General features: G+C 42.1%; 1 protein-coding gene across 2 annotated transcripts in view; it reads right to left on the minus strand.

Annotated features, from left to right (window-relative positions):
- Positions 1 to 8,343: 8,343 nt before the first annotated feature.
- The window catches only part of EIF2S1 (eukaryotic translation initiation factor 2 subunit alpha), a 59,805-nt gene continuing 41,588 nt past the window's right edge, over positions 8,344 to 26,560 (minus strand). For both annotated transcript variants that reach the window (XM_029598865.1, XM_029598864.1), the window contains exons 4-8: positions 23,724 to 23,875; positions 12,112 to 12,218; positions 10,961 to 11,058; positions 10,488 to 10,631; positions 8,344 to 8,926 (exon numbers count right to left, since the gene is read on the minus strand). In XM_029598865.1, the coding sequence (XP_029454725.1) occupies positions 8,801 to 8,926; positions 10,488 to 10,631; positions 10,961 to 11,058; positions 12,112 to 12,218; positions 23,724 to 23,875 (627 nt within the window). In that variant the 3' untranslated portion in view covers positions 8,344 to 8,800. The remainder of the gene's footprint in view (positions 8,927 to 10,487; positions 10,632 to 10,960; positions 11,059 to 12,111; positions 12,219 to 23,723; positions 23,876 to 26,560) is intronic.

Below are 26,560 nucleotides of genomic sequence, written 5' to 3' on the forward strand. Positions count from 1 at the left end.
TGTGGCTGTGTCATCAGGGGCGCCGGTTGCATGTGGACAAAGGTATGTATGCCTTTAAAGAATTCTACCCAGGAGAAAAATGCTGGGTCTAAATTGAGAGGTTCTGTGTCCCTGGGGAGCTCCGATTGAAGGAGGTTCCCACTGGGCGCAGAGAGGTTCAGTGTACTGTCTGTGGATCCGGATCCTAGGACTGGCTGGGGAGGACCCTAGCCTGGTTCACCCAGAGCCTCCTCGCACTGTAAACACAGAGCTGTGGCCTCTTCGTGCTGCATAGCTCTTATGTGGCATGCTGGGCAGAGGACTTGAGCCTTGAGCTTCTTGTCCGGTGGTGCCATGGTTTGTGCGCGTAGGATTGCAGAAACCTCCAGTTTGTGCGTTTAAGTGTAGGCTGGGAGGCTTAGTTATGCGTTCTTGGCGCGCCGAAGTTGTGCGTGTAGGTTGGAATGCACTCAATAGATGCATGCGCTACTGTGTGCACGGGGTTAATGTCTGTGCCTGGCACAGTTGCGTGTATGGCTGTGCACCCGGTGCCCTCGTGCGTGTTGCTGTGCGCACGGCACTTATGCGCGCGCCGGTGTGCACACAAGTGATTTGTGTGCCCAGCTCGCCTCTGTGCATATGGGTCAGATAGGCGGACAGGGCAGCGATCAAGAGGAAATGGAGTCGGCGACACACGAGCAAAATGGCGACCACCTCGGAGGATATCCACGTGGGAGGACCCTTGTATCGGACCGGGGTCTAGCCTTTAAGGGACTGATCAACCTGGTAGCCCTGATGCCGGCTGGCGATCTGGGCAGCTATTCGAGCCTCAGAGACCGAAGACTTTTAGGAAGTTTTCTACCTTACCTTGTCTCGGCGTTTCCCAGTCTCGTCCCGGGTGGTCTCCGGCTGCGGTGGGGAGAGGGAAGTACCTTCACCACCGCGCTCGAAATTGCATCTGCTGTCTCTCAGCCACTCCCGTTGTCGGGGGCTAAGTCCACGCCGGGAACCAGCTACCGGACCGAGGCCTACCTCTGAGGGATCGCGGAAATCACCTCAGGAATTCTCAACTGGGGGAGGGACCCGTAGAATTCACAACAGGAAAGCGGGGCTTGTCTGTAGAGGTAAGATTTCTTCTTTGTTTTGGATTTCTTTGGTTTGAATACTCTAACGCTGTACAAGCGTGTATAGAGTCCCTAACTGCTATGGAGACGGAAAATACTTAGATGAGCTTCCTGCAGGGGTATATGTACTAGGGCTGATGTCAGATTGAAATCTGATTGGTCTCCAACTGCTATCAGGAGCACACTATATCCCATTGGTCCTGAGTCCATCTGCTACACGCCAGGAAATGTGTGAATTATCAGGAAGGCTGCTCGCTATGTAAAAATGTTGCTAGCAGTAATTTTGCTATGGGTTTGATAGTTTGGTTTTTATTGTTAATTACTACCCTTATCATAAGGCTTGTGGGTAACTGCATGGAGCAGCAGTTACTACCCTTAACATAAGACTTGGGGGTAACCTGCATGGAGTGGTAGTTACAACCATAGGAAACTTGCTGGGAAGACTGGATGGATCAGATGGCCTTTTTCTGCCATCAATACTATGTTACTATGAATATTACAGGAAGAAGGATGACCACTTAAACGTGATAAGACACTTAAAATTCCTCCTATCTCCACATATAATTGCCAGAAGTCTTCAGATCTGCATGATGACAGAATCCATCTGTACGCACCTTACTTGTGTATAGAGTGAGAAGTAGTACCATTTGTGAACATTGGCATATCCAAATTGTTATTTGCATGAATATAACTCATGCAACTTGTGAGAAAATTAAGAGCACTAGCAGTACATGTGAGAGAGTAAGATCATACCCAATATACTCTGGTTTACAAATGAGGTTCATTCCTGTCACAAGGGGGCTGATGCAATACCGTGTGCAGCGGCTAATGCACGGTTTAACACTCAATTGGATGCGCGTTTTGGACGCACATCCATAACCCCTGGGAGCACTGAGAGGAGTGGATCACCTTGCTGGTAGCTGAAAGGAATCAGTAAGTTTTTGCTTGGGACATTGTCTTTTTTTAAAAATATTGGGGCAAAGTTAACTATTTGGGAATATTATTTAGTGTGTTTGTGTTTTTAATAGTCAGTAAGCTAGCGAATAAACAAGTTAGACTGTATTTTTAAATAGTCAGTAAGGCAGCTAGTAAGCAGTAGTTAAGTGTGTTTATTTGTAAAAGTCTGTAAGGCAGCTAGTAGGCAGAACTGAGTGTTGTATTTAAAAAAAAAAAAAAAAAAGTAGCCCGAAGCTAGAAATAAGCTAGGAGCAGTGTATACTTAAGTAAAAAGGTTGAAAAGTTCAGTTATCACCTTGGAAAGGTGTTGAGGTAGTGTGATTTGGTTTGAATAGGTCCAAACATTTGTTAATCAAGAGAGCAGTGAGTCACTCTGGCTGACTAACTGAAGTTAGACTGTTTGTATTTCCCACCCCTAGCTCATCCTTTAATTTATAGGCAGGTGCCACTTTCACAAAAAAAAACAAAACAACTTTATTGAGAGTTTGATCAGTCCCCTGTAGGCCAATACCAGACGTATAGTGAATTCACTAATACATTTAAAGGACGTTAATTAGACACATTTCTACTCCCATAGCAACCTAAAACTTAACTAGGAACTGAACAAAATTGAGATGAAGGCAGCAGTCCAGCAGCAAGAGTGGGGCTTCCCAGTCTTTTGCATCAAGTGTCACATGTATGATTTTTTACCTGCCGGTGAGAAATTGTACATGTGCATACGATGCAAAGAGCTCCTGGCTCTCAGAGAATGAGTCCGATTTCTGGAGGCTAGAGTGGCAGACCTGGAGGAGCTGAGGCAGACAGAGGTATATAGATGAGACCTTCAGGGACATAGTAGCCAAGTCCCAACTTCAGACTGGCAGCCCTGGTGCTTCCTTGGAGGAAGGTGGTCTCATGATTGGAAAGCATCAACCTGGTGCAGCAGGAAAGGATCCTGTAGGAAGGACCTGCTCTCCAGGTGATGCATTGTCCTTTCGCACCAATGATATCTTCCCAAGGCCCACAGCCCAGGAGGGAAGGGTTAGGTCGGCCGTCATAGTTGGTGATTTGATTATTAGGAATGTAGAGAGCTGGGTGGCTGGTGGGTGTGAGGATCGCCTGGTAACATGCCTACCTGGTGCAAAGGTGGTGGACCTCATGCGTCACCTAGATAGGATTTTAGACAGTGCTGGGGAGGAGCCGGCTGTCGTGGTACATGTGGGCACCAACGACATAGGAAAATGTGGGAGGGAGGTTCTGAAAGCCAAATTTAGGCTCTTAGGTAGAAAGCTTAAATCCAGAACCTCCAGGGTAGCATTCTCTGAAATGCTCTCTGTTCCACGCGCAGGTCACCAGAGGCAGGCAGAGCTCTGGAGTCTCAATGCGTGGATGAGACGATGGTGCAAGGAAGAGGGATTCAGTTTTGTTAGGAACTGGGGAACGTTTTGGGGAAGGGGGTGTCTCTTCTGAAGGGATGGGCTCCACTTTAACCAGGGTGGAACCAGACTGCTGGCGCTAACCTTCAAAAAGGAGATAGAGCAGCTTTTAAACTAGAACAAAGGGGAAAGGCGACAGTCGCTCAGCAGTGCATAGTTCGGAGAGAGGTATCTTCAAAGGATACTAATGATGCATTAGAATTAGGGCATCCCGACAGTGAGGTTCCAATAATAAGAAAAGTAGTCCAAGTGCCTGTAACTAAAAACTCACCTGAGCTAATAAAAAATTCTAACTTATCCCTATCAATGAAAAAGCAGAATGAAAATACAAACAAAAAACAAACTTTGAAATGTTTGTATGCTAATGCCAGAAGTCTAAGAATTAAGATGGGAGAATTAGAATGTGTAGCAGTGAATGATGACAGACTTAATTGGCATCTCAGAGACATGGTGGAAGGAGGACAACCAATGGGACAGTGCTATTCCGGGGTACAAATTATATCGCAATGACAGAGAGGAGCACCTGGGAGGCGGTGTGGCACTTTATGTCCGGGATGGCAGAGTCCAATAGGATAAACATCCTGCATGAGACTAAATGCACAATTGAATCCTTATGGGTAGAAATCCCTTGTGTGTCAGGGAAGATTATAGTGATAGTATACTACCGTTCACCTGGTCAAGATGGTGAGACTAAATGCTAAGAGAAATTAGGGAAGCTAACCAAATTGGTAGTGCGGTAATAATGGGAGACTTCAATTACCCCAACATTGACTGGGTAAACGTATCATCGGGACACACTAGAGAGATACAGTTCCTGGATGGAATAAATGTTAGATTTATGGAGCAATTGGTTCAGGAACCAACGAGAGAGGGAGCAATTTTAGATCTAATTCTCAGTGGAGCACAGGATTTGGTGAGAGAGGTAATGGTGGTGGGGCCACTTGGCAATAGTGATCATAATATGATCAAATTTGAATTAATGACTGGAAGCGGGACAGTAAGAAAATCCACGGCTCTCATGCTAAACTTTCAAAAGGGAAACTTTGATAAAATGAGAAAAATTGTTAGAAAAAAACTGAAAGGAGCAGCTACAAAAGTAAAAAATGTACAAGAAGCGTGGTCATTGTTAAAAAATACCATCCTAGAAGCACAATCCAGATGTATTCCACACATTAAGAAAGGTGGAAAGAAGGCAAAACGATTACCGGCATGGTTAAAAGGGGAGGTGAAAGAAACTATTTTAGCCAAAAGATCTTCATTCAAAAATTGGAAGAAGGATCCAACAGAAGAAAATAGGATAATGCATAAACGTTGGCAAGTTAAATGTAAGACATTGATAAGACAGGCTAAGAGAGAATTTGAAAAGAAGTTGGCCATAGAGGCAAAAGCTCACAGTAAAAACTTTTTAAAATATATCCGAAGCAGAAAGCCTGTGAGGGAGTTAGTTGGACCATTAGATGATCGAGGGGTTAAAGGGGCACGGAGAGAAGATAAGGCCATCGCGGAAAGATTAAATGATTTCTTTGTTTCGGTGTTTACTGAAGAGGATGTTGGGGAGGTACCCGTTCTGGAGAAGGTTTTCATGAGTAATGATTCAGATGGAATGAACCAAATCATGGTGAACCTAGAAGATGTGGTAGACCTGATTGACAAACTGAAGAGTAGTAAATCACCTGGACCGGATGGTATACACCCCAGAGTTCTGAAAGAACTAAAAAATGAAATTTCAGACCTATTAGTAAAAATTTGTAACCTATCATTAAAATCATCCATTGTACCTGAAGACTGGAGGATAGCTAATGTAACCCCAATATTTAAAAATGGCTCCAGGGGCGATCCGGGAAACTACAGACCGGTTAGCCTGAATTCAGTGCCAGGAAAAGTAGTGGAAAGTGTTCTAAACATCAAAATCACAGAACATATAGAAAGACATGGTTTAATGGAACAAAGTCAGCATGGCTTTACCCAAGGCAAGTCTTGCCTCACAAATCTGCTTCACTTTTTTGAAGGAGTTAATAAACATGTGGATAAAGGTGAACCAGTAGACGTAGTGTACTTGGATTTTCAGAAGGCGTTTGACAAAGTTCCTCATGAGAGGCTTCTAGGAAAAGTAAAAAGTCATGGGATAGGTGGATTACAAACTGGCTAAAAGACAGGAAACAGAGAGTAGGATTAAATGGACAATTTTCTCAGTGAAAGGGAGTGGGGCAGTGGAGTGCCTCAGGGATCTGTAATGGGACCCTTACTTTTTAATATATTTATAAATGATCTGGAAAGAAATACGATGAGTAAGGTAATCAAATTTGCAGATGATACAAAATTGTTCAGAGTAGTTAAATCACAAGCAGATTGTGATATATTGCAGGAAGACCTTGTGAGACTGGAAAATTGGGCATCAAAATGGCAGATGAAATTTAATGTGGATAAGTGCAAGGTGATACATATAGGGAAAAATAACCCATGCCATAGTTACACAATGTTAGGTTCCATATTAGGTGCTACTACCCAAGAAAGAGATCTAGGCGTCATAGTGGATAACACATCAAAATCGTCGGTTCAGTGTGCTGCGGCAATCAAAAAAGCAAACAGAATGTTGGGAATTATTAGGAAGGGAATGGTGAATAAAACGGAAAATGTCATAATGCCTCTGTATCGCTCCATGGTGAGACCGCACCTTGAATACTGTGTACAATTCCGGTCGCCGCATCTCAAAAGAGAAATAATTGCGATGGAGAAGGTACAGAGAAAGGCTACCAAAATGATAAGGGGAATGGAACAGCTCCCCTATGAGGAAAGACTAAAGAGGTTAGGACTTTTTAGCTTGGAGAAGAGATTGGTGAGGGGGGATATGATAGAGGTGTTTAAAATCATGAGAGGTCTAGAATGGGTAGATGTGAATCAGTTATTTATGCTTTCGGATAATAGAAAGACTAGGAGGCATTCCATGAAGTTAGCATGTGGCACATTTAAAACTAATCGGAGAAAGTTCTTTTTCACTCAATGCACAATTAAACTCTGGAATTTGTTGCCAGAGGATGTGGTTAGTGCAGTTAGTATAGCTGTGTTTAAAAAAGGATTGGATAAGTTCTTGGAGAAGTCCATTACCTGCTATTATGTTGACTTAGAAATTAGCCACTGCTATTATTAGCAATGGTAACATGGAATAGACTTATTTTTGGGTACTTGCCAGGTTCTAATGGACTGGATTGGCCACTGTTGGAAACAGGATGCTGAGCTTGATGGACCCTATGTCTGACCCAGTATGACATGTTCTTATGTTCTAATACAGGAATTAGTGCGTCCAAAATGCATGTCAAAATCACCGCATATCTAATAGCGCTCATCACATGTAAATTCCATGTAGATGAGGCTATTAGCTAATCCCCGCAATGCAAAATATTTCCAGCACAGCCAATGCATCCATTGTAATGCGGCAAATTTTACACCAGCCCGGGGCTGTGATATAGAGATTTCAGATATTGTTAAAAGCTTGGAGGTCACGTTAGACTCCAGCCTCTCTTTGGTACTGTACATTCCTTAGGTGGCTTGGCGTAACTACTTGCAATTACAAATGGTTAGGCAACTGAAAATCTATTTGGATGATTTTCTGACCGGACAGGGGTTTCATCTTCAAATCTTGGGGTGTTAGATTATTGTAATGTTTTGCAGAAGAACATAAGAATTGCCATACTGGGTCAGACCAGGGATCCATCAAGCCCAGCATCCTGTCTCCAACAGCGGCCAATCCAAGTCACAGCACCTGGCTAATATCCAGACATTAAATAAATCTCAAGCTACTATTTTGTTGACAGAGTGCTGATTGCTGTGATCAAGCAGATCCAACTTATTCAAAATAGTGTGGCTAGATTAATTTGTAGTAAAAACAGAAATGAGTGCGCTGCTCCATTGTTAATTTACCTCCACTGGTTACATGTGTTGGAGAAAATAAATAAATTACTAAGCGTGTTTTTTTGCTGTTTGCAGGATAATGGTCCAAAGTATTTGTATGATAAGATGGAATGGAATGTTCCAGGTCGGGCCTTGTGGTCTTCACAGGGTTTCCACAGAGATATGGATTTTGGTTGCAGCCTTTACATAAAAGAGCTTTTACTAGCATAGCTCCACAACAATGGTCGGAACTGAACTATCAAAAATTCTGGAAACATGTTAAGGCTTTCCTTTTCCGAGGTATTTGAGTGGGTGGGGCTGCAGGGGTAAAAAGGGTACAGCAGTGAAGAGGGTGATTGTTTTTTTGTTTTTATATTTCTATGAATGTTTTTATTGTAGACCTCTGACAGTTTTGCTTATGGTGCAGCACATACATTTTTAAATAAATGTCAACATGTCCACCACATTGTGAGAAGTAGGGGGACTTGCTAACATCATGGATTGTTCTGCTGTTGTTGGGAAATGGAGCACGAACTGACGGAGCCCAACTCACAATCATTGCTTGGTCAGATGAACATTTATCTGGCTGGACAATGTGTCACTGAGTTCTGGATACAGGAGTTCCCCCCTTTAGCTGAAGAGCTTAAAGCACAAAACATTTCCCTGCACCAATTTCAGTTTCATTCGTTACTAAAATGAAACCATTAGCTCTCACAGTCGCATCAAGAATAAACTAGTGTTGATTTATAACACCTTGGGTTGGAGGCAACTGCATATTGTTTTTAAAAGACATGCACAGTGAAGAAAAGAAGTCTAATTAATAGGTGCTGCAATTTTCAAAGTCCCGCCATCTCCCCATGAAATTTAAGAACTTTAATGTTGGGAACAAAGTGCTGCTGCCTCACAGAATAAAAGCATCAATGCCAGCAAGCAGTGCAGAATCACACTAGTCCCACCAGAAAAAGAATAAAGACCAGAAGGCTGGTTAAATATCCCAGAAATTTATTAAATGTTTTTGCTTGAATACAATCTGCGTAGAAATGTTAGGCTCTTGCTCAATCAAGATATTCTTGATGACCAGCAATCAATCAGAAGCTGCAAACTGAGAAAAGACCTTCACCACATTGGTGTTAGGGAAATATGAAAACGTAAGTCCAGATCGACAGCCATACCCTGCTCAGGTGGTCTGAGGCTAGCAAGAGAGCAAAACAGCAGCTTCCATACGAGACAGCTCAAAACCTGAAACCCACTGCATAGAACAGCTGATACTTAGGCGATGTCTTCACAATTATGTCCATTTTAACAAGTCAATTCTTGAAAATAAAAGTTTTTTCCTTTTTGGAAGATTTTAGTAGTGAAAAATTTTCAATCCCTGTGGTTTGCATTTGGGCAACATGTTACACATTCCTGAAGATGCATTAATTTTTCAAAGCGAAGTTAGTCTTCAGCTTTGGCCTCCATCTCCTCAGCATCATCATCTCCATCAACTTCTGCATTCTCCCGTTCCAGCCGCTCCAGCTGTCGTGCTAGTTCAGTCTCATCTGTGTCTGTAACCACTTTGGGCTGAAACAGCATTAGAGCAGAAGATGGGTTAGAGGGCTTACTTTTTGATTTGTTCTATTTTCTTTAAAATTAGATCTTAAAAAATTAGTGTGAACTGTTTACTACCTTCAGTATTAAACAAAATGGCTCTCTCCACATTGTATTGCTTAAAATCTAGACAGTAAAAGCCCCATTCTTCAGGCATGAGTGTAGCCCACTCGCAATCCCATCTGAAACATAATAAGCTTCCCATTGTCCATCTCCATGTTCCCCCCACCCTTTAGAGGACCACAAAACTCACCCAGTTTGCCACCAGCCGAGCCAGCAGGACAACTCACTCTTCTCTTATGCAAACTTGGCATCCATCATTGCTCTGACAATGCTGCAGTGGGCAATATTAGAGCAACACTACACGTGAAGTTCGCATGAGGGAAGAGTGAATCCTCCTGCTGGCTCAGCTAGGGGAAAACTGGGTGAGTTTTAGGGACTTCTAAAGGATCTGGGGCAATGCGGAGGCTACTGTTTTTCAGATAAAGGAAGGGGAGGTGGATTGCAGGAGTGCTACACCTTCTGTACAACTGCAACTTTCCATAGGGAGGAAAGAGGGATGGCAGGGCCCACCTTGCTATACTTTGACTATCTGGGGGAATGAAGGGAGATTTGGTCAGCCAGATCTGGGCTTGCTATGGCAGTGCCTAGATTTGGCTGGCCACGTTAGGTGGCTAGTGTTGAAAATCAGCACTAGTAATTTTCTCCCCCTGACTTCACCCAGAATTTAAGAAACTAAATTTAGATGCTTGTGAAATTGACAGAGCTAAGTTTAGCTACTCAGCCCAGCCAATTTTCTAGCTGGCTCTTACTTATATGATATGGTTCCTGTATAATCACCCCTTTCCCACATGCTTCTTCATTATTAATGCAGGCAGTGGTGCCAATGCTAACAGAAACATGGAGGGAGAAGTCAACTTTGACTTGCCCCTTGAGATGCTCTGGATGGTTACAGTGGTTGCCATTAGTTTGTGTGGAACTCATTAGGCAGTTATAAAAAGGTTTTAACCAATTCAAGAAATTTGGTACAAAACTGAACAAATTCCAGGGCTTTAAAAAGAACAGTGCACTCTGAGGCATTCAATGCCTTTTTGGCATCTACTGTTATAGTACTTGCACCAGAAACTCTGCAATGCAGCCCTCTTGCTTTCATTCCACACTCTTTCTAATCCCATTCTGGAGCAGTACCCCCAACACCACTGCTGCTGTAGACCTCTCTATCCTTCTCCAAAACTCTTGTAGCCCTCATTCTTTTCTCCTCTTTGCACCCCCTCTCATGCCTCTTTTCCATCAGAAGTCAATTCTGACACCATGCCAACACTCCCCCCCCCTCCTCTGCAAGATCCTTCCCGCTGCCTCTCCACCCAAAAAATAATTCTGCCACTTCCTGTGCACAGGCTCAAAGACACTTGCTATTTCCCCAGGCTCTTGGTCCTGCCAGCAGAGAAAATGTACTCGCTCTATTTGAGTGGGTGAGTATTTCAAAGACCTGAGGAGTGTTCGTGAAATACTTTAATAAAGAGACTCTGCTCACCTCCATTTGGACATTGAAGACGCCTCTCTTCTCTTCAATCTTTTCTTTGATGACAGCCATGGCTTGGTTCAGGACAGAAAGACCTTCTGTCCTCTCCAGTGTTGTGGTGGTCATCACATACCGAGGAGGAGCAATCAGATTGATCTAAATGACAAAATTAATGGTTTACAATGGTAGACCCAAGCAACATTCTCCCGGTTTTCATTTTCTTCTAGCACAAAATATGTACATTAACCATGTACCATTTAAATCACATTTTGTGATATGAAAACAGACTTTGGAAAGAAAGATAGAGAAGGTGAGTAGAGAAGGATATGTACTTTAAAGAACTAATTAATAACTGGGCAGAGCCAGTGTGGAGACATAAGTAACTGGTGACAGCTGGATGCTCCATTCTCTTTAAACCACTCAGAAGCTATAAGAGAGGCTGTGCAATTCCATTATAAAACACACTGAATTCTTGCTTCTCTTACCTTGATGGGCATGCTCTCTGTGGAACAGCTCAGGCCTGCTCTCAGGGCCTCTTTTACTGCATCAATACCTTCGTACCCATAACAGGCAACTTCAATATCTAAGGATAGATTTTTGTTTAAAATTAGGATTAAATACACCTCAAATATTTAAAACTATTTATTTCCATGCGGCTATAACTGGTGTATCAAAGGTCACTGACAGCTTGGGAACCACTTACTAATAATAAATTCTCAAATAAATAGCCACAATAATCACCTACCACCACATCTTTTGTCATATGCCAAAGATTCTATTCTGACCAGAGGAAGGAAGTAATAGCTCCCAAAAGCTAAGCAAATGTCCATTAAAAAATAAATAAAAATAAGGTGATACTTCTTTTTTGTTAACTTTTATTTCCATATGCCAAACAAGCAGAACACCACACCAACAAAAATCTGCCAATAACTACATAATGAACATACCTTCAATATATTTTAAAAGTGAGGAATGCCTTCCAGCTGGGAACACACAAAATTACTGGCAATATTCTGCTTGTAATGGCAGGCCAGGGAAAAGTCTCTTCACATTCTATGCATTTTGAAATCAATGACAGGGGCCACAGCACAACTAATAAATACAGCATTTAGCAATTTAGTGAACCAGAATTCTGCTAATAGCTGCCAATGTAATTGAAAAATCAGCACATCAAGCACTAGAGTAGGTTGTTACTCATGTTTTTAAGCTAAAAGATAAAAAGACAACATGGGTTGGGGGGCAGGGGGAGTGAAGACAAAGAGTTGATATTGGTTTTGTGTTTGAGAATTTATATATATTTATCTACCCCAAGTGGAAGAACTCAATTAAGCAGATTGGATGGACCAATTTAGATATTTTTTCTGCTATAAATTTACTAAGTTATTACATAAACTCATTAACAATAGAAGATGCATTAGAATAAAAAAGGATAATTAGAATAAAATTAAAAGACAAGGTAAAATAGCCAAATCAAGTTGATATTTGGCAGAATCTGGCTACTAATGCAATTAAAACAGATGATAGCTCTTTAAGTTCAACCCCCTTCATCCTACCTATACTTTGGTCAATCTGCAGGGAGTTAGGAAGTGCCGATTGGACACTGGGGATTTCCATGAAACCACCAGCTCTGATGTACCTGCTCGAATTTTGACAGCCTGTGGGGTCAGACGCCTATTTATGTTGTCAATGAGCACACGTTTCTCCTCTTCTATCAAATCAAGTCCATCCAGGATCGAGGGATCCCTGCACCAAACAAACAAACAGCTAGCAGAAAGTAGACACACTGTCTTTAAACTTGTCATAAAATTTGAAAAACTGGTGCACGAGAAACACATCGAGTTTACATATTCTCAATTAGATGCATTAAATAGTCATAGAATAACTGAGCAGATTGGATGGACCAATTGTTCTTTATCTACTGTTGTGTACCACATTACTATGTTAGTATTCTTTAGTTTAGGAACCTATCTATAGTAGTTATGTTGGGAGAAGGGCAGGAACATGTGGACGTGCATTTATGCTACTTCAGGCGTGAAGTTGTATTTAAAAGACACATTTATGTGCTAGAATTCCAGCGGTACATTATCACTACAATAAAATACATGGAGATAGGTGGCAGTGCTGCAATGCCTCCAAAACACAGGGAAACAACTGCCTAAAGCTGCTGCTGTAATGCTCCTGTTTACAGCATATGCAGAACATCAGACTTATTAAGCATGGAAAAAAGGCTTTCCAATGTCTTTGCTCTATACATGGTAAGATGTGGAAAGCAGGTGCAAAAACAGGTTTGGACTGTTGATGTGAGGAACTGAACGCACAACTGCAGAAGGAGCAGCTGAAGAATGTAATGTATATTTGCTCAGGGTGGCAACTTCTAAGGATCTTTGGGGGTTGATGCAATATCATGCAAGCAAAAAAACGTGCGTCCAACCTGGATGCACGGTGTTTTGAACGCACACACATTCCCTCTCTTGGGCGCTCGATGTAATACTCAAATGAACTGGTGAGCTAAAAGGGACGTGCAATGGATAAATTGTGTGGCTCTAGTGCGTCCATGGCTTCAAGTGACCAGAAGTGGCTGTGTGCAGGTAAGGAAAACGGGTTAGGAAAATAGACACTTGTAAATTGAGCTTTCCTTTTCCTAACCCGACTGCTGTCAAGATTTTTTTTTTCCATGTTGCAGCTTTCTGTGGTTCCTCCTGCTTACTATCGCAACAATATAAAAGTAGGAAGAATCATAGAAAAGCTGTATTTTTTGCTTTTCTGAGCATGGCTTGGGGGTGCCTCAAAACCTAACACCAGCTCTGGGCTGGCGTTAATTTTTTAGGGTTAAAATGCATGCGTCAGGCGAACTTTTTTTTTTTTTTTTTTTTTACACATCGGGGGTATTAGCTAATAGCCTCATCAAATGACATTTGCATGTGATGAGCGCTATTAGCTACGCACCAGTATGAATGCACGTTTTGGACGTGCTAATCCCAATATTGCATTAGGTGTATGTCTAGCACATCCAACCACGTGTTTAGCAGCGTACTGAACTCAGCACCCGATATTGCATCAGCCTCTTTGTGAGAAGAGCAGGGGCCATAAAATAAAAAAATAATAGAATCAAATCAGCAGGCAAAGCAAGCTACTGCTTATCTCCTTCCTCCTACAGCTGATTGCTTTCACTCTGCTCAGGTAAACCAGTCAGACAGGGAAGGGTGGGATAGCAGCCATGTGCTCAAGTTACTGCTGCTGGCACAGAACAAGAGTTGGAGGCTGGATGAGAACAGGGAAAAAGGGAGGGAGAGGCCACATGAGAGCAGAGAGTAGGGAAGACAGGAAAGATGGAGTGTAGCAGGAGAGGGAAAGTAGAGAGGAAAATGTAAGGAATAAAGGAGGGAAAGCAGTTGAAAGGAAGAATTTAGGAAAGGGAGAAGAGGGGAAGGAGAACAGCAGAGGAGTATTAGGGGGAAGAAAACAGCAGGGAGGAGAAGGGGAGCAAGCACAGCATAAAGGAGAGGAGGAAAGGGAAAGAGGAGAGGCAGGAGAATATGAGAAAAAGACAAGGCAGATCAGTGGATGCATTTGGGAAAGGAGAAGAAGAGGAGGAGCACAACAAAGCAGAGAATAGGGGGAAAGGAGAAGGAGAGTACTAAAGAGCAGAAATTTAGGAAAGGGAAGAAGGGAGGGAACAACAGAAATAAGAGAGGCAGAACAGTAGCAGAGTAGCTGAATTCTGGGAGCTGGCATTAAGGCTTGCCTCAGTCAAGGGCTTTTCCAAAAAAACAAAAATCTTGCTTTCTGTGGTTCCTCTTATTAGTTTTGTCACGATACAAAAATAAGAGGAACTACAGAAAGCAGCATTATGCAAAAAATAAAATCTTGGAAAAAAATTTACAATTATGGACAACCAATATACATGGTCCAGACCATGTATATTGTGCATGCTATTTGTGACAGCAGCCAGAGAAAACAGATGCTCGTATTGAGCGTCTGCTTTCCTAACCTGCACAGACAGCCACATCTACTGGGCACCTAATGCAGAGGATGTGCAAGGATGCACAATTTCTCCTAGTGCCTCCTTTTTTACATGGCAGTTCATTAACTTATTGCATTCATGCACCTGGGAAAGGTGGGTGGGCACACATTAGGAAAACGAGCGCTCAATCATGAGCGCCCATTGTTCATGCACAGATATTGCATCAATGCAATATCTGTGCATGAACAATGGGCTAGAGCAGCAATGCTCTAGCTTAAAAAAAATGAGATGCTGAGGACATGCTTTCCTGATCTTTCTGCACTGGTAAGAGATTTCTTGGTGACACGTCATTGGTTTGCAAAAGGGAAAACTAATACTCCAGATTTTGGATGGGACATAGTGCTGCAAGAGGGGTGTGAAATATCTTTGCAAACATTTGAATGAGATCACCATGAAATCCACTCGTTATGTTGATTTTTAGTTAACAATAAAGTCACATGATATGGATCAGTATTTTGGGGGACACTTCCCTCCCCTTTAATGGCTTGAAAACTTGAGAATGTGGGATCTCCCTCATAGCTCACTGTAGCTGGAACCACAGCATTCCCAATCAACCCCAGAAAACAACAGCTCTCCCTAAAGAACGTGCTAGGCTGATCTCTTTATTCAATGTTTTTCAACTACTGTACACAGTAAAAATAAATTAAGATTCCATTGTCAGATGTTCACAAACATACCTCACAATTACTTTTAAATGTGTTGCATTATAAAAATAAACCCAATGCAACAGAAAAAAAAAAATCTACTCTTGCTACCTAGAGAGAGAACTCAACATTGTGCTTTTCTGGTAGTCCCTCAAATAGGTCCTTTCAGGTACAGATCAATACAGCAGTTAGACCCATCAGCAGCACTGCCACTACAGCTGGGACACAAGCTGCTTCCGGCAGCAGATCAGAGTAACATCTATCAAGCTCTTTAACTAATAAGTCAAGACTAGCCTGGTGAACATTATTGCATATACACATTTATAACTATTAAAACACTTAAATATTTTATAATCTTATTAAACAATTATAATGAATTTATAGCACATACAAAAGCCTTAATCAAAGGCACAAAAATAAAAAGTTCTTAGTTCACCCTAGGATCAATAGAACTTATTTAAAAGCATTGAAAGGAAAGTAAAATCAGAAAGCAATGAGCACATATAGACTTATTTATATTATCTGTACTAGACCATAATGGCTTCAAATTACGTTTTCGTTCTTCCCTCTCACTCCCCTACAAATGTTGCACTTCAGTGAAAATAAGGGAGCAAAATGGGAGCCCATAGCAGAAAATAAAGCAGGTGTCTCTGGTGATATCTCACACTCTCCTTGGACAAGCTGCATAAATAGCTATACAAGATGAGTGACGTTATCCGATGGTGCCAAATTGGCCACTTCTCTCTCAGATAAGTCCATTTTCAGCATATGTGACACTTCTGCGCTACTGTCACTGCACAAACCTCCCTCAGTCTTTTATCACCTGCTCACGCAAATAGTCAAAACTTTCTGTAGTCATCACCGTTTCTGGAGACAAAAGGGTAGAGCCTTTGAAGTGGAGGAGTAGCCTAGTGGTTAGGGCAGCAGACTATGGACCCAGGGAAACCAGGGTTCAAATCCCACTGTTGCTCCTTATGACCTTGGGCAAGTCACTTTACCCTCTATTGCATGAGATTTATTTGTAAGCACTACCTCCTGCATATGTAAATATTTCTCATGCATGTTCATTAGGGCATGCCCTAGAACAGCAACCATGTTCTAGGGCATGGTATAATATTTGCATTGCTGCCGTGTCATAGATAAGGCTGCTGCTATGGTATGGTAAGATTCTAGGTGTCTTTTCTTTTTTTACAAGGGTTTGTATTCTCAAAGTGTTTCCAGTTACTGAGATTAGTGTATGTATGGAAGAGGGGGAGAACTGAGTGAGTGTGCATGTGAGTCTGGGGAGTGAATGAGAGGCATGAGGGTTTGGGTGTGTGTCTGTGTCTCTGTGTGTGTGAAACAGTATGAGACTGAATATGCAAGTATGTTAGTGTGTGTGTATGTGAGAAAGTTTGTATACATGATGCTACTAATGTTTTCTCTAAGGATTGGGTTGCTGTGAGCATAAAATTGATAGTTTTTTTGCATCAAAGAAAATAGTGCACACAGGGTAACAAAAACCCAATCCTTAGAGGGCCCTGTATTCCAATCGTGACCTTTTGCTGCTAAATAAAAATCCATCGGTGGACTCAAACCGGCAGACTGTGGTCTTGTGCCACACTACTGCCTCTGCATCTATCTGCAGTGCTATTCCAAAGCAGTGGTCTAAATACTGATCCATATCACGTGCAGAAAGTGCACTCTATTTTTCAAGCTCCAGTTCGATTTGCGTTCTCTCGAGGTCCTAATCTGAGGAATCATGTTGTTCAATCAGCGTTCTATGATCCCCCACAAGTTTGTGATTACAATACAGATGTGTGCGACTGTAGTTTTTGTCTTCTGAAATTCCACACTGAGGAATAGCAATCTATAACTTTATTTCTACTTGTACAGTTAAAATACTTTTACGTGCTTTTAATTAATTTTAGCTGTCATCTTTTATTGAACTGATTTATTGTATTATTTCTAATATGTACATTGTAAACCACTGTGAAGGCTAACGCCAATACGGCGGTATAAAAAACCTAATAAACTATATCCTAAACCTACAATGAAATCATCTTCGGGACATGATGTTCAATTAGTATCTGAATTCACATGTAAAATCTCTTTTGTGGTATATATGATTATCTGCCCGTGTCATCTGAATTATATTGGTATGCCCAAACATACAATGCAGACTCGCCTTATTGAACACCGAAGCTGTTTAAGAACGTACAAACTTGAGGCACCAATGGCTTCCCATTTTTTGGAGGCAGCTCATGATTTTGATGAGATACAATGGACTATTTTGGAGTTTGTTCTGCCACATTGGCATGGAGGTAACCGTGTTAAAACATCAAGACAACGTGAACAACAATGGATTTTCCAATTTCAAACAGTTACTCCCCACGGGTTAAACCATGAAATTGAATGGATGGGGTTTTTTTGTAATTGATTTATTCGTTTTTCCATCATTTTCTCTGTTACTTTTTTCCTGACGGTTTGACGTCAAATTGACGTAATGAGGTCTTGAATGAGTAGATGTGAATCGGTTATTTACACTTTCGAATAATAGAAGGACTAGGGGGCATTCCATTAAGTTAGCAAGTAGCACATTTAAGACTAATCGGAGAAAATTATTTTTCACTCAATGCACAATTAAGCTCTGGAATTTGTTGCCAGAGGATGTGGTTAGTGCAGTTAGTGTAGCTGGGTTCAAAAAAGGTTTGGACAAGTTCTTGGAGGAGAAGTCCATTAACTGCTATTAATCAAGTTTACTTAGGGATTAGCCACTGCTATTAATTGCATCAGTAGCATGGGATCTTCTTGGGGTTTGGGTACTTGCCAGGTTCTTGTGGCCTGGCTTGGTCACTGTTGGAAACAGGATGCTGGGCTTGATGGACCTTTGGACTGCATGGCAATTTCTTATGTTCTTATGAGTGCTTACCTTTAAATTACTGCACATGCTCAGTGCCGAGTTCAAATGGTTGCCTGACAAGCATACAGTCTGTCGGTTTAGCGTGCTTAAGATTAAATGCCACACTCTATTTTCGTGAGTATGTATTGTGTTTGATGTATTCAGTGAAGCTGATATATGTTTATCCTGATGATGTGTCATTATTATATTTTCTTAAGAAACGTTCTCTTACTTTAGAGCAATAATCTTGAGAGATACACCTTACTGCTGATTGAAGAAGTTGTACTGGCAAGCCCCTGAGGCAGCGTGAGCGAAACGTGGGAAGTATCTCTTTTTTATATTAAAAAAAAACACTTAAAAAGTCAACAAAAAAAAACTCTTAAAGGAATTAAAGTGCACCCAAAAGTGGTGAAAAAACTGAAAGCCTAAACATTAGCTTCAGTATCCGTGGGGTAGTATGATGATCATTTTTGAACTGGTCTGCTCTTTAAAATATTTTGTTTTGGGTGAAAGCACTATACCGACGTCTGTTTCTCATTAGTTACTGATATTTTGTCTGTATTGTTTTTTGATTTATATTGTGTGATTTAATTAAGGTTCTTAGTTTAACAGGCATTGGAAGTTGAAACCCAACTGGGCACCCAGTTTGCCCAATTGTTACCATTTACACTGCTTAACCTAAGGATATATCCCAGCTGTTAATTGTTCAACTTTGACTGCCTGCTCCTTATCAAAGTTAGTTTTGTTATTTTCTCTCTTTGGTTTTCTACTGTTCTAAGCAGATGAGCACACAAGTTGCCATATTTAAACCAACATCCAAGCTTCCCCATGTCTGCCTTCCCCCGTCCACCCAAAGTCCTTTACCCAAACTCTCAATATTGTCCCTACCAATGCCTTCCATCTCATAGTAACATATAATGATGGCAGAAAAAGACCAAATGTTCCATCCAGTCCGCCTAGCAAGTTTCTAAGGAAAAATTGATTCTTCCCTGCTAATTTTCTTTCCTTGAGTCTACCAGACCAGTCCAGACAGTTGAGTTTTTCTCCCCTACCAACAGATGGAGACAGAGAACAAAAGCTTTGCTGTATATGCTTGTTACTTACACAGTGCACCCATCTGCAGTATCTCAGTAATTATATATCAAAGCTAATAAAGAACCCCCATGAGCAATGGGAAACTTTTTTTTTTTTTTTTTTTTTTTTTTTTACTAGGGAACCTCTAAACTAGCCTTGTCCCCCCCTTCTACAAGAGGGTATGAATGCCCTATGAGAAAAAGCACAACAATCCTTAGTCAAAAACTCCTTATATAAACATACAGAAGAGCAGTCTTTAGTCAAAAAGGTGGAATTCTGGACTAAAGGAAAGAAAATGAGCAAGAAAGAATCAATTTTTCTGTCCTCATCCATCAGACCAGTCCACACAGTTGGGATGAACTCAAACCCGCGAAAACTGAGAGGGAATATGAAAGAACAGCTTGGAAAACTCCTGCCCCAAAAGGCAGCAGTGTCTGAAGTATGGACATCTAATCTATACTGTTGAAAAAAAAGGTATGCCATGAAAACTGAGTCACCACTAAACAAATGTCTTGTAGCAACAACTGACACTTCGCCCATGAAGCTACCTAACCCCTAGTGGAGTGAACTTTAAGACTCTCAGGGACTGCCAAGCTTCTGGAAATAAAGGCAGATGCAATGAACTGGTGAAAATAGCTTTAGAGCAAGTACACCCTTCTAATGACCAGAAAACAAGACAAAAGGATGATCTATTCACCTGAACGTATTTGTCACCTACAAATATTGAGGCAGAACTCTACGCACAACCAGTACATGAAATGCCCTGCATGGATCCTTTGCAACACAACCGGACCTCCTAAAGGAAGGCAATTCCTTCAACTGATCCAGATGGAACAAAGAAACCACCTTGGGGAAAAAAAGGAAAAGCCCTGTTCCAAAAACTTCAGGACAGGATCCCTGCATGACCACGCTTACAGTTCAGAAATATGCCTTGCAGAGTAAATAACTACAAGAAAGACAGTCTTTAGAGGAAGATTCTTTAGAAATGCCTCGCAGATAGGTTCAAACAGAGTTGTACATAATATACCTTTAAGACCAAGCTGAGATTCCACATAGGCACCAGCTTCCTGAAATGGAGGTTATAAAAGTTTCAAGGCCCTCAAAAACCTGAGCACATCTGTATGAGAAGGCAAAGAGAAACTCTATACTTTACCTCTATAATCAGACAGCACAGCGCCTTTGACTATAAGAAAATTTTGAGCCAGACTTTTCTTTCCACAGAAAAGGAAAGAAAGGAAGAAACAGATGCAGCAAAAGGAGATAACCCAGCTTCACGATACCAAATCTCAAACACCTTACACACCCGAACATAAACCAAGGAAACTGATGCTTTCTTAGCCTGCAGCAAGGTAAAAAAAACCTCCTTCTAATATCCTTTTCCTCATAGCCTTCCCACCTCAAGAAGCGAGCTGCGATACAAAGCGTCCACCTGCTCCAAGCAAAATAAACCTTGATACAGAAGACTTGAAACATATGCGAGTCGCAGAGGAGCCTGTATCCTAAGTCTGAACAGCTAGGTGTTACAAATTTCCTTCGACCACTCGGAGGCTATGAGAATCATTGTTCCCAAACACCTATCTGCCTAAGTACTTTCCCTATTAGAGACCATGAAGGAAACACATATAGAAGCCAAGTTTGTGATCAAGCTTGTGCCAGAGCATCCAAGTCCTCTGCTTGTATCTTTCTTCTGCGACTGAAAACCCACGGGACCTTGAAAATTAACCTTGTTGCCATCAAATCCATGTGAGGCATCCCCCACCTAGAGCTGATGTTCACAATTGTCTTCCTCGCCAGTATTTCCCAGGTTCCAACAGGTGCCTGCTCAAAGAAATCCACCTGCACATTTTCCATCTTGGCGAAGAGGGAAGCCGACTGAGCTATCAGATGATGTGCCACCCATTGGAACAACTGACTTATTTCCAGTGCCAGTATCCGACTCCTAGCTCCATATTGCTTGTTCAGGTACATCAGGGCTGACACTGGTCTGACAAAACCCTCACCACCCAATCCTTGATAAGGGGCAGAAAGGCCATTAGTATTCTTCTGGTTGCCCTCATCTCCAGAATGCCTCAACTACAGTCCAAAGACCTTGAGGCACTTGTCCTTGACAAACTGCTCCCCAGCACTTTAGGATGGCAGCTGTAGTCACTGTTATCCAGTCCAGAAACTCCAAATCCACACTGACAAATTTAGATCCAAGAGCCACCAGGACAGAACTAACTTTGCCTCACTCCAAAGGGGCAGCCTGACCTCATAATCTTGCGACTGCAGATTCCATCTCCATAGAAGAGCCCTCTACAATGGCCACAAGCCACTGCCCAAGGAACCAGATCTGATATCAAAGTCATTGAGTTCAGGCCATAGGACACCCCATTCACAAAAATCTGCAAATCAGCACCAGCACCTGGTATTCCCAAGCCATCTCCCATCCAAGTACTAATCGGGCCAAACCTTGCTTAGTTTCCAAGATCAAATGAGATCGGGAGCCCTCATGGTGGCATGGCCCAGGGTGGTAGGCTTTCCCAGATACGCTGACTTGAGATGAATAAAACCTGCTTTTGGGAAAATTGATAAAGAGTAGTACCATGACTCCTCCGTTCCTCAGAGCCACTGCAAGTACAACTATGACCTTTGAAAAGGAACGAGGAGCTATCGCCAGACCGACTGGCAGGGCCTGAAACTGAAAAAGTGACTTCAAGAATCACAAGTTGTATAAACTTTTGATGATACTTCTGGAGTAGTATGAGTGCATAAGCCTCCTAAATATCTAGGGATGCAAGAACTTCTCCTACCTTACAGCCGCAATTATTGATGAGAAGAGAGTCTTCATGCGAAAATGGATACCTTTAAGGAAGCATTTACTTTTTTTAAAATCCAGAATAGGACAGAATGTGCTTTCCTCTTTTTTTTCAGAATAATGCCCCTGACCACATTGTCATCCTGACACTGGAATCACTGCTGTCTAATGGAAAAACTGATCCAGAGCTCACTCCATCGCCTCCTGCTTTAGATGCGAAGAAAAAAGAAATCATGAATGCGTCGACTATCAGGCAAGCAAGATATAAGGGGAAAAGTTTCTTATTGATCAGTAGTTATTAGGGCCCAATCCTTGTAAATTTCAGACAAGCATCCCTTGAAATGTACAAGTGAAGAGTGGACCCACTGATCTTCACTGAGAACTTTTAAACCCTCTTCAACTAACTGTCTGAGGAACAACCCTTGTAAGCCACTCAGGACTTCTCCACTTCTAGCTGACGCAGTTGTAGAGGCTGTATGGAACATCTGATGGAGACAAAAGACAGTACCTGAATTCAAGAGGGCATGGGATAAACACAGAGGATCTCTGAGGGAGTGGTAGAAATCATAAAGCTGAGTAGTTGGTGTGAATGTGCAGATTGGATAAACAGGAATGGTCTTTTTCTGCCATCATATGTTTATGTTTCTCATACTACAGTAGATAAGACTGCAGACAACTTGTGGTAGACTGAAGACACTAACATATAGGATCACCCCTTTGTGTACCAGCCTGCCAAACTCATATGCAAAGAGGTTTACATCATTCATCACAAAAAAGTATAATTATATCAACATAAAACAAATACAATATTTTGTCTCTTTTGTTAAGAAAGTTATTAGTTTTGCTAGTTATAATTTATGTGATATTGTTTTGTATATTGCTGAATATTATTTCATATTTTAATATATTTAGTACTTGCTTTTTATTTGGTAGCTCAAGGCAAACTACATTCAGGTACTGTAGGTATTTACTTATTCACAAATAGTTTACAACCTAAAGTGATACCTCAGCCAATAAAGGGTGACGGGATTTGCCCAAGGTCACAGAGAGCATCATCAGGATCTGAAGTCTGGTTTCCCTGATTCTCATTCTCCAGTTCAAACCAATAGGCTACTCTTCCACTTTGTGTGTTTTTGGTTTGCAATTCAATGAGAACAATAATTTTAAGATCAGCAGAATATGAGTGCTTTAAATAGATAAGTACTCAATCTTCTACCTCTCATGAGGAACAGTGATAGGCTACATCATATACTTAAAAACAACACTCCTTTCATGCCTTTTGTCCCTGAGCTGAAGGCCTTTATATTATATCTATATATAACAAAATCGACTTGGGATTTTCCAGAGTAACTCACAGTAATTCTGCTCTCCCTGAGTTCTGTGGTTGTCCTATTCCCTACTCTGTTTTTTCTGAAGAGATTGTGCCCTAGGTGGTCACATCCCAATCCTGATTTCTAGTACACCAAAACTTGGTGACTGTACCATATCTATGTCTGCCTCTGCTACAGATCTGCGATTCTGTTAACAAGACTAAGCATTAGCACACATGATACTAAGATGATGCTCTGCCACTCTCCCTGGATTTCCTTATGTTCTCCTTCCTATCCTATGTTTCTCATAGTCCTCACTACTGTCTTGCAGATTGTTTTGTATGACTGATTTCAGGCTTTTATTTAATGCAAGTACGTTACAAGTTCAAAACCCAAAAAGGTTAGTTGAAATTGTGGGAAGTATTACTGCTTAGTGTTGCACATATGGAACTCTTAACAAATGTACCACTCTGACATCATTGTTACAAAACTTAGGCAGAACAGAAAGGTGCCCTTACGAAACTGCATGTTTAAATGCATCATAGGCTCCATATCCCGGCCTTTTGTACTTGTCATCGAAGACCCAGGCTGTTCTCTGGAACAAGCTCTCCAGCTGCTCATCCTTGGTATACTCTAACACTTCTGCAACGTGACGCAGGATGCTGTAAACCTTCAATACAAACGAGAGAGAATTTTTAAAAACAAATTAAGTATGAAGTACTATAGAAAGTGACTACTGTCAAACAATTTAAATATCATCTGTTGTAGCTTTCAGTAACTGGGCCACTTGGGAGATGGCTTTTATGGCTGCTTTTGGTAGTCAGAATTACCATTACTCAGACACTGAAGATCCCATGTGGCCCTAGTTATCTGGATTGGCTAGATAAGTGATGTCCTTTGAAAAGTTCTCTTTCGTTAACTGGTAAATAGGACTTTTTCTGAAGGTATGGTTATCTCTCTTGTATTAAAGATTAGAAGTCCTAGTAGAAACATAGGCAACTATGTGGCTGGGTTGTCTGACAAGCTGTAATGGTAGAACTGACTAGCTGCTAGCTCTGCCTGGCAGGCAGCAAGTTCTGTAAAGCAGAATTGCTTACCTGTAACAGGTGCTCTCCTAGTATAGCAGGATGTTAGTTCTCACACATGGGTGACATCATCGGATGGAGCCCAGCACGGAAAACGTATGTCAAAATTTCTAGAACTTTGACTAGGCATACTGAGCATGCCCAACATGCCCTATACCACACATCCACGCAAGGTCCCTCCATCAGTCTCGTAACATAGATTTATGAAAAAATAAAAAACAAAAAAAAAATAGAGAGAAACCCAGCTCTGCAAGGTGGTGGGCGGGATTCGTGAGGACTAAACATCCTGCTGTCTTAGGAGAAACACCTGATACAGGGTAAGCAACTCTGCTTTCTCCTAGAGCAAGCAGGATGGGAGTCCTCAGATGGGTGAATCCCTAGCTACAGGCTGCTCCCCAATACAAAAGGGGATCAACAAGCACCAACCAGGTGCCAATGGGCACAACAACTACGGTGCTGTTGGTAACAGAGGGGGGAGACAGCCTGAACCCAAACAATGGGGCCTAGGCAGGGATAGTTGGGTTCTACACATCAAAGAGATTCCAGAGGTCAGACTGGCCAAACCTACTGTCAAGTCAGCCATCCCTATCCAGACAGTAGTGAGATGCGAATGTGTGGAGAGAACTCTATTTCGTAGCCTTGCAGATCTCCTCCAGGGGAACTGCTCTTAAGAGCAGTTCCCCTGCCACCGACATTGCCATGGCTGACAGAATGAGCCTTGACATGACCCTCAAGATGCAATCCCATCAAGGCATAACAGAAGGAAATGCAATCTGTTAGCCAATCGTATAGTGTCTGTTTGGCAATGGCAACTCCTAACCTATTCCTGTCAAAAGAAAATAGAAGTTGGGAGGACTGTCTATGGGCTTCTGTCTGCTCCAGATAGAAGGCTAAGGCTCTCTTGCAAAACAAACCGTGCAGTGCTTGTTCGCCTTGGTGTGAATGGGGCCTGGGAAAGAATGTTGGCAGGACTATTGACTGGTTAAGATGGAAATCTGTCACCACCTTAGGCAGAAATTTCAGGTGTGTATGCAAGACCACTCTGTCATAATAAAACTTGGTATAAGGTGGATAAAATCACTAAGGCCTGGAGCTCGCTGACCCTGCGTCCTGAAGTGACCGCCACCAAAAGTATGACCTTCCAGGTCATGTACTTCAGATCAGAGGTGCGCAGCGGCTCAAAATGAGTTTCATCAACTGAGTTAACACCATGTTGAGGTCCCAAGATACAGCGAGAAGCCTTAAGGGACGCTTCAACTAAAGCAGGCCCCGCACAAAGCTATAGCCTGTACAGAGAAGGGCATTTCATCTACACCATATGCGCCAATTGCATTTAGATGAACTCTATAATCCAGCTGTTTTTTAATCCAGCTTCTGATAGGTGTAGAAGGTAGTCAAGCAGTTTTCGTGTGGGGCAGGAGAACAGATCTAGGGCCTTCTGCTCACACCACACGGAAAATCTCCTCCACTTCAGTCCATAAGATTTTCGAGTGGAAGACTTTCTAGAAGCCACTAGGACCCAAGACACATCTTCCAAAAGATCAAGCGGCTATAGTCAGCCTCTCAAAATCCAGGCTTTGAGAGACAGGCCTGGAGTTTGGGATGCCGCAAACTGCCCATATCTTGCGTGACAAGATCTGGGGAAGTACCCAGACTAATCGGTCTCCTGACAGACAACTCCCGAAGGAGTGGAAACCAAAGCTGTCTCAGCCATTGAAGGGCTATGTGGATCATAGTCCTTCCGTCCCTCTTGAAGCTTCAGGAGATGCTTCATCACTAGAGGAATTGGAGGATATGTGTACAAAAGACCCTCGCCCCAATGGTGAGCAAAGGCATCCGAGGCTGGTTCACCGTCTGAACTGTATAGGAAGCAGAACAGAGTAACCTTCCTGTTGCAGGGGGGTGCGAACAAGTCCATGTCTGGGTTTTCCCAAAGGCGGAAGATTTGATTCGCCACGCCTTGGCTCAGTGACCATGCATGGGGTCTAAAGGCTCGACTCAGTCTGTCCATTATCATATTCTCTTTCCGGCGAGATCCATGGCCCTGAGCACCATCTTGTGGGACAGAATCCAGAACCAGATCTGGACAGCTTCCCGACACAGGAGGTATGACCCTGTGCTTTCCTACTTGTTGACATACCACATTGCTACTTGGTTGTCTGTTTGTATCAGGACAAGTTTGTTCACCAACTGATCTCTGAAAGCCCATAGAGCATACCTGATTGCACTCCAGGAAGTTGATTTGACATTGTGCTTCCTGGGCAGACCAT

This window comes from Rhinatrema bivittatum, chromosome 4 (assembly GCF_901001135.1).
Source record: "Rhinatrema bivittatum chromosome 4, aRhiBiv1.1, whole genome shotgun sequence".
Lineage (NCBI taxonomy): Eukaryota > Metazoa > Chordata > Amphibia > Gymnophiona > Rhinatrematidae > Rhinatrema > Rhinatrema bivittatum.